This window comes from Pleurodeles waltl, chromosome 6 (assembly GCF_031143425.1).
Source record: "Pleurodeles waltl isolate 20211129_DDA chromosome 6, aPleWal1.hap1.20221129, whole genome shotgun sequence".
NCBI lineage: Eukaryota > Metazoa > Chordata > Amphibia > Caudata > Salamandridae > Pleurodeles > Pleurodeles waltl.
Genome location: NC_090445.1, coordinates 541927657 through 541940997, shown reverse-complemented (window position 1 = coordinate 541940997; position 13341 = coordinate 541927657). Strand labels below are relative to the sequence as shown.

Here is a 13341-nt window from a genome sequence, read left to right as displayed (position 1 = left end):
TGCCTGCATTTGTAAAGGCTGTGCCCTGGCCTCACACAATAGAGTTGTTTACCACCAACTGATGTTTGGAGCCTGTGGTGGAGGAGAGAGTGGGCACTCCCAGAACCAGTTGTAACTTGTTGAAACCTCCTCTCCCCTTCCTTTGTAACACACTGTAAATATGAGTATAAATACAGGGGAATTTCCCCCACAATTTGGAGACCGTTTGGAACTTACCTGGAACTGGACACAATGCTGCTGGAGGGACTCACCAGGAACCGCCATGGACTGCTTCTGCTGTGCTGACTTGTGACCTGCTAGGTCACTGTAAGGAACTGCCACTTGCGTGCATTTACCTTGTGCTGGTCTGCTGCTGGGCCCTGCCCCCTGTGCTCCTCTTCTGTTATTGCTGTCCCCCAGGGGCTGGGTGCTATGGCCCTGGACCCCTGCAACAAGTTCATAGCGCCTGGAGAGCGCTTTGCCATCTTTCGCTGAAGCGCTGGGAAAGAGCTTCCTTTCTGGTGCCTTTTTGCGCTTGAAAGTGCGTCCTTGGTGGTGCCTCGGCGCTTGGAGAAGCACCTTCCTGAAGACCGACATCACTCCCGCAACCTGGGCGTTGCGCTTGGCCCAGTGCGTGCTTTTGATGTCCTGAAAATCTTCACTGCCGCAACCCGGGCTACTTCTGCCGAGCCCGAGAGGAGTGCTGGCCCTGGGACCCCCGAGCCACCATTCATTGACAAAAAAAAGGAGCGGGCAGAGGAAGGCACCTAATCTGGTGCCTGCCATCAGGTACCGCCGGGCCGCAGTTTGCAGAGTGCAGCCGGGTGGGGGGAAGAAAGCCTCATTGGAGGCTCCCCCTGGCCCCAACGGAGCCAGTCTTGTGCTGCCTAAGACCGCAGGCGGGGCAGAAGCCTCTGCGGAGGCCCCCTGTACCGCCGGTCTTCCCTCTCACCCCCCCAATGATTGCGGGTCCCAGGAGGGGCCCAATACTCATATCTGGAAGGGCAGGTGGGCTGGAAACCTCATCGGAGGCTCCCCACGCGCCAGGCTGGTTTTTGGGCATTGTTGTGGCCCCCCCCGGTGGAAGGGCCTGTGGAGGCCTAGGGGGACCCCAGAGATCGTGGGCCCCAGGAGGGACCTGTTATAAAGCAGAGGGGGTGCATGGCACCCCCCACCTTCCTCAATCACTTTGGGCTGATTTTGGCCCCCCCTCTTGAGGGCCGGTTGAAGCCCAAAGGGCCTCCAGAGATCACGGGCCCCAGGAGGGGCCTGTCATAAATCCAGAGGGGGTGCGTGTCGCCCTCTCCTCCTCCCCAAATCACCGGACCAGGTATTTTGGAAGGACATATGATTTGTAATGTTCCTAATATGGACTTTATGATTTTTTTATGACAACCTTGGTTTATGATGTTTTATATATGTATGCTAATGTTCCTTTCATGGGCATGACATGCTAATATGTTTTCCTGACTTGCTATAAGTTTTATAATGTTCCTAATATGGGCGTTTATGATATTTCTATGACCAGTGCATTGGTGTAGTAACGTGATTCCTGACTACTGCTTATGTTGCAGAATACTAGGTAACCTGTGTGTTATATGTGACTACTGCTGGTTCTGCAGAGTAACTAATGTGTAACGTTTTGACGACTGCTAAGGTAGCAGGATATTACTGACATGTTATGTCTGGTATAATAATTGCGTTGCGTACAATACAGCATATTTTCATATAACTTGGTGTTGTGTTTCCTTTGTGGTGGGGATAGTGCATCATGTGTGTCGTGTGTGTTGTGCAAACCCTTTACACATTGCCTCTGGGATAGGCCTGACTGCACGTGCTAAGCTACCAATGGGGTGAGCAGGGGTTATTTTGGACGTGTAACTCCATTGCCCTGACTAGAGAGGGTGGATTCTGCCTGGCTTAGGTGCATACCCTAGCCAACCAGAAACCCCATTTCTAACATTGAGATACTAAAGGAAAAAGACATTTGTATATCTTGGAGGAGCCTAAGCACCATAGTGAGATCTGATTGGCTGTCAATCCTTCAGCCATAAAGTGATGGCAGCCATCTTGGGACCAATAAACGTGATAGCACCCCATTGAAATGCATTGTAATGAATGGCAGGTTTTGAGGATCACAAAAAGGAGAACGTATAAAGGGTGATAACAGATTTTAGTTACAATATAAATAATTTTTGCTAACGTGATTTTACACTGTGGAAAATGTTCTGCTGTGATTTCATGAATTGTGTTTGAGAGAAAACTATTTTCTCATGATTTTTCCATAGAGGTTATGGAAGGTGTTCCAAAAGCTAAAATGAGAACATGTTTTCTGTAAATTCACACTGTCTTTTTCATCCATATGAGAATGAAGTCTGACATTCTCAGTAAAACAGGTACTTCCAGCAGGATCAGCCTAGCAGTTGATTCCCTTGCGTTCTACTGCAGCCTCCCAGAGAACAACTAGAGTGCTAACAGTCTTACTTATGACAAAAGTGTGGCACACCTTAAGCCATCTTGATTGAATCAAACTGGTGAAACTTAAAACATTTAATTTAGAAAGAACAAAATTAGTGGTTTCATTTTGTCATAGAAATTATGGTTAATGCTGTAGAAAGAAAAATTAAGACAAGTTTTACGTGAGTTCTGAAACATCTTCCTTTTCTGTTTCATTAAAACATTCCGACATGTAGACTGAAACACGCACTTTTAACACCGGCAGCAGACTGCCAGTTAACTCCCTGGTGATCATCAGCTTACTACAGTGTACTAATGAGCGGCTAGAGTGCTAACATTCAGAATATATGCCAAAAGTGTGGCACATTTGACCACCATCTTGATGGAATTGAGGTGGAAAACTGAAAGCATTTTCTACTGAGTATACTGCAGTAAATGAGAAGATTAGGGAGCTTCGTAACAAATAAGTGTCTTAAGATGGCCACCCGAGAAAAAACAGCCCACATATAGCAGAAATATCACCCACATGTAGCCCAGGTATAGACCAATGACAGACATGTGCAAAACACTTCTCTTTTTTTTTGCATTCTTATATACAGCAGACTTGACCCGAAGGTTTTGGAGGGCTTTACATGATCATCAGTTACATTACACAAGGACACAGTCCTTTTGGACTTTAGCTATGAGGAACTTAAGTGATTTGCCCAAAATCACAGGATGTCGAGCTGATGCTGAAACTTGAACCTGGTTCCCCAGTTGCAAAGTCTGCAGCTCTGGCTGTAATACCACATTCTCTCCCCTAAGTGTAACATACAATCAAGTGATCAACACCAAGATAGCAAATAATTTAAAAGTGCTTTGTGGAGAGACAAAGGCCAAACAAGGCAGGAGGGAGGGGATAGGGGCCTGTGCATGGAAAACTGAGGGTAGGGTGCAAAGGGGCAGGGCTGGAGCAGCAAGCTGACCATGGCTGGGTGGGCACTGGAAGCACAGCACACCGTGGGGGGCAGTAGTGAGACTATAATGACATACACACAGACAAAGGAGAAAAGCTGGGGTGGGGATCAGGGGCAGCAAGCTGACGACCCAGGTTAGGTGGGAGGGGCTCTGGCAGCACAGAAGGCCATGCATGGCAAGCAGGAGTTTTAGTGGCAGGACAATAGCCATGGTGGGCAAGAGGGAGGGGGCTGGGGCATGCACAAAGGACCATGGAGGTCAGAAGGGCTGGGTAGGGGCTATACACAGACAGGAGAGGGCAGGGGAAGGACCTTCACAACAGATCACTCTGGGTAGGCAGGAGCAGCAGTTGCAGCACAACAGAGAATGGAGGGCAGAATAGAGTGGCAGCAAAATGGACCATGGACGACAGGTGGGTGAGAATAGGGGCATGGAACTTGGACAGGCAGGGTGGAGGTGGCAGGGACAGTCAGCATGTGGGAGGGGCAGTGTCACAGACCCTCACAATGAAAGTTGAGGGTTCTAGTCCAGGTGTGCCTGTGGTCATTTCTCTATTTTAATTTATTTAAAACTTTAAAAGTTGAAGATTCATCATAAAAGGTGATCTCACTCTGTTTAATTGACAAATACATTTTTATTTTCAATATGTCTAGAAATACCTCATTCTAAATATATTATTCACCTAAGCCTAAAAACTCCCTCTCTATTTCCCTCTCACTTTCTTTCTCTCTCTCTCAATTTCTCTTTTTCAGTCTCTTTCTCCCATTCACAGACCCACTCAGACACTCACGCACCCACTCACAGACCCACTCAGACCCTCACACACCTACTCACAGACCCACACAGACCCTGATGCACCCACTAAGTCACTGATGCACCCACTCTCACACCCAGACACACTCACACACTCACTCACAGACCCACTAACTCACACACCCACTCACAGAACCACTGAAACCCTCACACACCCACTCAGACACTCACAGACACTGACACACCCTCTAAGACACTAGTGCACCCACTTTCCCACCCAGACAGACACTCAGAGCCATTCTCATCCCCAGAGACACCCTCTCACACCTATTCTCACACCCAAAGAGACTGGCCGCAGCTAACTGCTACCGCACACAACCAGAGGGGTGTGCGCAGTGTGGGGTTCTGTGGTTGGCCGCAGGGTCTGGACACTGTCGCCGCACACAGCAAAAGGCTGTGTGTGGCAGTGGTTGGATTAACGTATAGTAATGAAAATTACTTTGTTAACAAAAGCATAGAAATTCACTGAAAAAACAAAGGTTACAGGGACGTTATAGTTAGACTCACATTTTAAACGTACCAAACCATAGAAATTCACCAGTTATAGTTAGTAACTATAACTCGTGCCCTAAGGTAACTAGAACTCGCGCCCTCGCCATGCACTGCTAATTACCGTACTCATGATATCTTTGATAACATCATTGATAATGTCACTGATACATCTGCTGTAAAATTATTGATAAGATAACTGTGCATGGCTGGGGCGCAAGTTATAGTTACCTTACGGCACGAGCTTTAGATAACTATAACTGGTGAATTTCTGTGGTTTGGTACGTTTAAAATGTGAGCCTAACTATAACGTCCCTGTAACCTTTGTTTTTTTAAGTGAATATATATATATATATACACACATATATATATATATATATATATATATATATATATATATATATATATATGTATATATATATACACATGTGTATATATATATATACATATATATATATGTATATAAAGATGAAGAGACGTGTAAAAAAAAGTTACGTGCCCTTCGCAATCTATGACCCCAACAAAATTGCCAAATCAGTTGGACCTGGTAGAGCTATCCCACCCTTCCTGCTAACCAGCCCTGACCTGATGCCATTGCCTCATCCACAACCATCTTTGGATTTCTGCCTACCCAGTTTCCTACACCATGGAGAGACACAGTGGTTTTCTTGAGCGAAGGCCATGTTTGAGGTCCTCAGGAGAGCAATTGTCCCTCCCTGGAACCCCTTTGGGCTCCATGGGACAGGTATGGGTACCATATGTAGACTTCTATCCTTTGCATCATTTGTGTCCTTCTTGCTTCAGGCCCCGCCTTTGGTGCTGCCTCTGGCTCTAATGCCACCTTCGCGTCTGACACTGAGTTCACTTCCACATCTGGCCTTGCATCTGACTCCACTGGCATTGAAACCTGCCCTTCGTGTGGCACTAAAGGCTCCCCTGCTGGCACCAACCACAAAGCCACAGCTGCTTATTTCTGAGTAACTCCGTTATGATGCCAGAGCTATGCCTGATTGACCCAGGGCAGAGATTCAGTAGTTCTGGGAGGAGCATTCTCCAAGGTCATACTACAAAGACACAGTGCATGACCTTTTTGGCAGTGATTATGGTCCTTTGGGTACTCAAAGGACAGATGGGAAGGTGAGCCACCACAGTTTCTCCCTGGGAGTACAGATGTTTACCAAGATTTAGTTAATGTCAGTGGAATAGGTACTAGCCCAGAGTTAAAGATGTTCAGCCCTTCAGGGCTGCCTTCTCCCGAGGTGGTTTCTAAAGGGGAACAGCCTTTACCAGGGGGCCCTGGGGCGGCAGATATTATTTAATAAAGGGATAGGGCCATGCACCCCACTCCCGAGCCTCGACTAAGCCCCAGGGACCCCATCCCTTGGGGCCGCTATGTAAGTATTAAGAGAAAGGAGGTGTGCGGCCTAGGGTCATGGATTTAAAGTTATGCGTGATAAAGACAGCACTTTAAAGGCATGCATAGTACTTTCATACATCCGGTTTCCTACCTGGCAGTGGCCTGAAAGACGGAAGAGGTATTGGCACTTCCTCTTCCTCAACATACAGGATTTCATTCTCATCCGCACACCTAAAAAAAAAAAATGATTATATTCTTAGGTTGGCACATTGAGGTGGATGATTTATGGCTCCAGAGATGTCATGCTGATGTCTCTTTCGATGTCGATGTGGAGCTAACGCCCCCTAATGGTGTGAAAGGTCTATGGAAATATTTCTGGATCTAGTCTGATGCCTAGGATACATTTTAAAGATATAAAATCTGCAGATAGATAGAGTATCCACTGGAAAGATTGTTCCTGAAGGTAAGGATTTTTTTCTTCAGACATTTCACCAACTTCTTACAGATCATGCCACAATCAGTTGAGTTTTCAGACAAATGTAGTAGTCAACCACAACATCCAGAAATTTCACCGTCACCTCTTCCAGGGTATTATGTATGAGAACTGCATAAGACTTCATTTTGGGCCAAGCATTTTGAACTATGCCTTAAACTCAATGAAATGTAACTGGAAGTGGTGGGGCAGACCCAACTTGGTGATAATATCTTCAAGGGAGGTTGTGTCGAGGCCTTCTTCAGAAACCAACAATAGTGAGGTTGGGCCAGAGCTTAAAGAGCATCCGGGCACTGAGAAATATGGGTCAAGTAGGTAAATGGAGAGCAATAGCAGTGTTACCAACAGAGTCGATGTGAGTGTGTCATAGACAATACTACAAAAGACAGCAGCGATAATCTAGAAGGATGGAGGAGAGTTGAGTTTGTGGGTTCTGAAGTGGGCTTTTGTAGTACTCTTTTATAACAGCTCTTTCACTCAGTCAGAAAATTCTTGATTAATTTTTGCTGTCTGTGACCCTGTTATTGAATATTCTAACATTTCGTCCATGTACCTAAAGTGTCAGGTAGAATTTGTGGCACATTGTGCATTAATGTTTTTTTTAATTTGGATTATGTTCATCCACAATTTTCACGTTGAAAATTTGATAGACTTTATTCACGTACTTGCCTGTTCATTCATGTTTTTGGGGGATTTCCATATCAATTAAGTAATCTCTGTACCTATGAGCAAAGAACTTACCTTGCTGTATCGAAGGGTTTGTTAGTAGATCCTTGGCTATTCTTAATTATGGGATAATCATGCCTCACATACCTTTTTTTATGCCCTCTATTTGTGATTGTGTTTTATTGCATCACTAATTGCTGCTGCATACAGTGTGAAATCCTCTCCACTGGTAGTAATATCCACTCCACCAGTGGAAAGCCGACTTCATTAGCTTTTCAGAGACTAGTTCATTTCACATCATGTTTGCATCCATTACTCTAATATTCTGTGGCCAGTAATCAGTTCTCAATAGTTATTATCGAAGAGACAGATGTAAGAGAAATGCAAAAGTTACCTGCTTTTGGCAAACCTTGCACTTAGTTCATAGTCATATAGGCTCCTTTCTGTTGCTAACACACACCTATCATTCTCAGTTTAGTAACTGTTAATAGGGTTTTCATTTAGTTTTGCATCTTCATAATTGAGACATTAGGCACATTTGCAATGTAGGGGTGTGTGGTCAACTTTGCCTAAGATAAATGTGCTGTGCAACTCCAGGCTGCCCCATTTATTTGAAACTGACAAGGAACTTATCTGGTATTGGGCAGCCCAATCCCCTTAATATTTCTAACAGAGTGAAACCTATCGACTTAGATTATTGGATCTACGGTTTGAGATCCTTAACTCTACCAATCGATGAAAGTGCAATGAGTACATTGTTAAAAGATAATATGTTTTGTCCATTTCTAATTTTAGAGCTTCACAAACAAAACAAAAAAGATGGGCCACATAAAGCCTGACCTGATTGACGTGGATTTGGTAAGAGGTAGGTGCAACATTGTGTAACCTTGTATTAACGTTACACCCTATGCTCATCGTGCTTGGCATTTTGGATTATTTATTTTGTCTGGTCACATGATTCATAATGTTGCAACGTTACTGATGGAATGTGTTTCACAAAAAATGTCTGATGGTTTAAGTGCCAAATTACCTGTCTTCCATTTGTTGATTAATCTTGCATTTATTGTACCAAATCCCAGCATTCCCATATTTTGTGACAAGGAGAAGACTAGAAATGTAATATGCAAAGGAAAATTGAGGAACACATCAGATGGATAGGAAAGGAAGAGCAGTATTTTCCCACTAGCCTATTTCCATACAGTTGCCATTTTCAGGCAAATATCTCTTGTGATTAGAAGCTCTGATCACCCAAATCATGTGTCTTATTTTAAGTGAATAGTGGCCCACAATTGACAGCTACTACTGCACAATACTGGTGTGTATTGTTGACTGCTCATAACTGGCATTGTGTTTTTATTCTAATATTTTTCAGTTTACATGGTTACTTGTATTATATTTTATTGTTTATGCATTTTTGAAGATATATGTCTAGAACGCATGCCTCTTGACAACCTTACTTAGGGTCTGATTTAAAATTTGATGAATAGTACTCTCTCTGTCGCGTAGTGTAGGTAATGTCCCCCTTTCATTCATACTATGGTTCTCAAATTTAGAGGTGACTGGTGGCCCAGAGGCAGGTCTGTCTGCGCCGTCCGCTTCCCATCTGCGGCCAGCGATATCCACCATGTAGGTTTCACATCGGACATTACCCCTTGCATAAGCTATGCCTCTGAAGATGTGAAGAAATTCCTTTGTGGAAGTGCTCATATATTGCTCTCCTGGATATGCAAGCAAATTTATCAAATCCTTAGACTCGGCCCACGTACCCTCAGTAATAAAATACTCAAATTTCACCAACCTTGGAGACTTAAACCTACATATAGATAAGTTTGAAGACAGACTGACCAGAACCTTCCTAGATGCTACTTCAGTCCTCAACCTTGCACTTATCCCATCAGGCCCCACGCATAATGTTAGGCACACCATTATCTTGACACTGTCCAACATAACAAATGGCCTAGAGACACTGGAGAAAGCAAAATGGTCTGATCACTTTTTATTGTAGTTTTCCTGGGACTCTCTCAGAATTGACGGAGACACTCATCAAGACCCTACAAGCTCCTTCACAAGGCCATGGAACAAAGTGAACTTTAAAGCAAAAGATGAATGGAGCACTCTTTAAATAATTATTTTCAGATCCTAACTATATACATGGAATCAAACGTAATAGCATGAATTATCATAAATGGTTATACAATGATAGATAAAGATAACATAAGTATGTGATGGTTCCAAAAATAGACTGTTACAGTTGTCAATTTTAATACAAACGTTACCAATAAATATGAAGCAATAATTATAAAACAAACAAACAGAGATACATAAATATTACAAAAAATGTCACAAACACCTTAGGTAACAACATATACATGTCACACATTTAACATAAATAATCTGATCCAATTTGAGACAGAAGTTCTTCCAAAGAAAATAGCTTAAAGTCCGAACGCCAGAACAATCCTAATCAGTTCATGGGAAGTGATGTACGATGTACAATGTCCAATCAATTGACTTTGGGCAATAAGAGTTCTTGTCCTCCAATATAATCATATTGGTTTGTAAATTTCCCGATCACATTCAGCCCACACGTGTTTCGTCCGGTAAAGGACTTTATCAAGGCTTGTCTTCCTGTACTCAATATGGTCTATTTACATAATAGGTAACCAATAGGTAACCAATGGAATGCCAAAAAGCTGTGCACCTGTATTCAATCATCTCTAGTCCGAATGTACCCAGTTGGGGATGTTCAATTATGATAATTATGATAATTTAACCATGGTATGGCTTCCATATTTAATTCGAAAATCCAAACATTCTTTTTGTCCTATTTCTGCCGAATTCAAACCGCAATTACGTGCCCTTCCGCATCACTTTTTTCGGCAGTGATGCGGAAGGGCACGTAATTTTCAATTTTCTCAAGCTATCGGGTGGCGCCAGTAGGGATGTGTCCTTAGTCAATCAATGGCTCATGGGACGCAGTAGACTACATTGCCCCTAAAAAAGCCTCCTCCTACAAGCAGAGATCCACCCCTCCTGCACCTTGGTTCTCTTCTGATATAGGCACAGAAAGGAAAAACTGCAAGAAACTCAACAGAGCGTGGAGAAGGCACAATCTGGACGCAGAAAAATACAGCCTCTAAACTGGCCCTTAGAAACAATCACAGCAATATAAAAATAAAGCTTGTTTTAGTTTCCTACGCTTCTAAAATTACGCAGGCGGAAAACCGGCCAAAATAAATCTTTATTATTGTATCGAACTTTATGGATGCCAAAACACTTGTCCCCCCCAGTTATTCTTACCCCAGAGATAGGCCAGGAATTCACCATCTTCTTGAAGCCAAATTTATCAAAATACAAACCAACTATAGTGTGCTCCTGGCTCCCCCTACCTTTGCCCACTCTCATATGCCACATAGTCCTACCCCAACCAACCAACTGGTGTTGTTCTCTGCACCGAGGGAAGAACTGAAAAGTATTTTATTATCCTATATGTCTGGCTTACCACTAGACCCCTGCCCCCCTCTCAAATTCTGAGAACATATGTCATATGCCCTGTCAACGCAAAGGTGTTTGTTCCCTCCCTCCGGACAGGCTTGGTTCCCTTGATATGGAAAAGAGCCAGTGTCATCCTGTTATTGAAGAAACCCAACACAGACATTAAGATCATATCCAACTTCAAACCCATCTTCCTCCTTCCGGCAGCCACTAAAATTCTGGAATCTGTAGTAAACAAACAACTCTCAGAATTTTTAGAATCCAATCTCCTGCTGCACCCCTCCCAGTCTAGCTTCAGAATGCGACACAGTACTGAAACAGTGTTGCACAGGACAAAGTGCCACCCTCATTCTATTGGACTTGGTGGCTTTCAACACTGTTGCCCATGACATTCTTCTGCAAAGCCTGTTTATCTGAGGTCTCAGGGGACTGACCTTGGAATGGCTGACCTCTTTCTTAAAAGCAAGAGAATAATCTGTCTGGAAAAAAAAAAAAATCCTAGGCCAAACCACTTAATTGTGGAGTACCCCAAGTCCCCCCATTAAGCCCAAGATTATTTAATGTTTAAATGTTTCCTCTTGCCACCCTGCTCAAGTCTTTCAGTATAACTAGCATCCCTATATCCCAACAACACTCAGCTGGTTTTCTACAGGGCAACTCACACACCAGCAAAGAGTCCTTTTCCAACCGCATTAGAGCAGGCTTATCGAAATTCAACTACAATGCAACATGGATAAAACTGAAATCCTATTATTAAGGTCAACCACAATTCCGACTGGTGCACCTCTTTGCAAAATGACAGACCTACTCCTCCTCCACCAACACAGGCAGCGAGAAATCTGGGAATAATCTTTGAAAGTAACTTATCTTTAAAACCCAGATCTATTCAGTGACCAGAAACTGTATTTGGATCCTAAGGGCCCTCTAGAGGCTCGAAAAACGGTAGTACGGGCTGTGATCCTCTCTAGTCTAGACTATGCAAGCACCTTGTAGTTAGGTCTGCCTGCCTGTCTAATTCGCTGCCTACAGACAACCCAAAACGCTGCAGTTTGTTTGCTTTTCAACCTTCAGAAATGCACCCAACCTCAACATTCCTTGCCCAACTGCACTGGCTACCTGTCTGTAAAAACGATCACCTTGAAAAGCTCTTACTTTATCAAATTGAGTTCTGCATAACTCTGGCCCCTTCTTCCTGAATAAAAGAATCAAAGAGTACCAGCCAAGCAGAATTCTACTGTCCAGTAAGGCTCACTAGATATCAACCCCAAACTAGATGCAGCATTGCTTCCTTTTTGGTATGTATATCCAAAATGTAGAACCACCTCCCAATACAGCTCAAAAGCATAGAATAGAAAAAGCATAGAAAAAGACCTATCTTTTTAGTCAGTAATACTCTTCTCCTCCTCCCCTTGTCACTCATGTTGCAGTGCCGGGACACTGTATATGAGTAGTGGTCACTGTACATTAAAAGAAACCACCTTCACAGCAGTTTTTTTAATTTGATGCCCAGGTTTTTCCTGGTGGAGCTGTCAGCGGAAAAAATACATTACACCGTCCATTCTAAATAGGGCAGTGTGATGTTCATACTCTGACGACCCCCACTCCTTTGGTCCATTAGACAAAGCTTCTGTTGGTGGAGCCAACGGATGCTTAGTTGATAGAAAACGGAACGTCCACCTATCTCTAAATAAGGCTGGCTCTCATTTGTCCTCTGGGATTTTGAGAGACTGTGATAGCATTCTGAGTTTTGTAATGGAGTTAAGGTGATTCTTGATACTGCAAGATATATATTAAGTGAAGCTTCCTGAGAAATAATTTCCAAGTACGAATTTGAAACCCAGATGGAGAGCTTTGGAGAGCTCTGTCAGTCTGACTGAATCTTGAATTTAGCCTCCAGAGCCCATCAGACCGCTTAAAACTATCTCTAATGCACCCATGAACTAGCGAGAGCTGTCCAATGGCAGAATGGATGCCCCGTGACCCCTCCCTGAGGTGAGCCAGTGGCGTGCACCCAATATGGTGGCCACATGAGGAAGGTGCAAGCGGGGCTAATGGTGAGGCCTGTTCTGGGTGTGGAAGGAGGTGTTTTGGACTGCTGCTGCCCAGGGGAGCCTTGACAGAGACTGGGGGCTACTGGGAGCTCTGTCCTTGCTCTTAGAGAGTGTGTGGAGCCCTGGTGGAAAAGTGCAAAGGCAAGCATGAGGGACAGGCCACTCCTGGCGACCTCGGCCATGAGACAGCTTGGAGCAGAGTGGGCGGAGGAGCCTCTGTGCTCCACAGAGAGAGATTGGGGGTGACAGCCTGCCATTTCCCTCCCTCACCATCGTCCAAGTTCCCTTTTTCTTCCCCGCCTTTGCAGAGGAGTCTGTGTGCTCTGCAGAGAGTGTTTGGAGGCAGCGGCAGAGCTTCCCCTGCCGCATCATTCAGCTTTCATCTTATTGTTCCTCTCCCAGTGTGGGGAGGCCCTGTGCTGGGGTGGAGCCCAATGAACCAAGCGGAGTGGGACTAGAGGCGCTGCTCGTTCAGGGGACACAGGGGCGTCCCGTTTCCTAACCCCAAAATCTGCAGTAGCCCTCAATTCCCATTGTCCTCATCCATGGAATACCCTGAGGCAGTCTAAGGTGACCAGCTTCCT

The 13341-nt window shown here is 44.3% G+C and overlaps 1 protein-coding gene across 5 annotated transcripts in view; it reads left to right on the top strand.

Annotated features, from left to right (window-relative positions):
- PHTF1 (putative homeodomain transcription factor 1) overlaps positions 1 to 13341 on the top strand; it is a 499499-nt gene that overhangs the window by 82928 nt on the left and 403230 nt on the right. For all 5 annotated transcript variants that reach the window (XM_069238694.1, XM_069238696.1, XM_069238695.1 and 2 more), the window contains one exon: positions 8007 to 8076. In XM_069238694.1, the coding sequence (XP_069094795.1) occupies positions 8007 to 8076 (70 nt within the window). The remainder of the gene's footprint in view (positions 1 to 8006; positions 8077 to 13341) is intronic.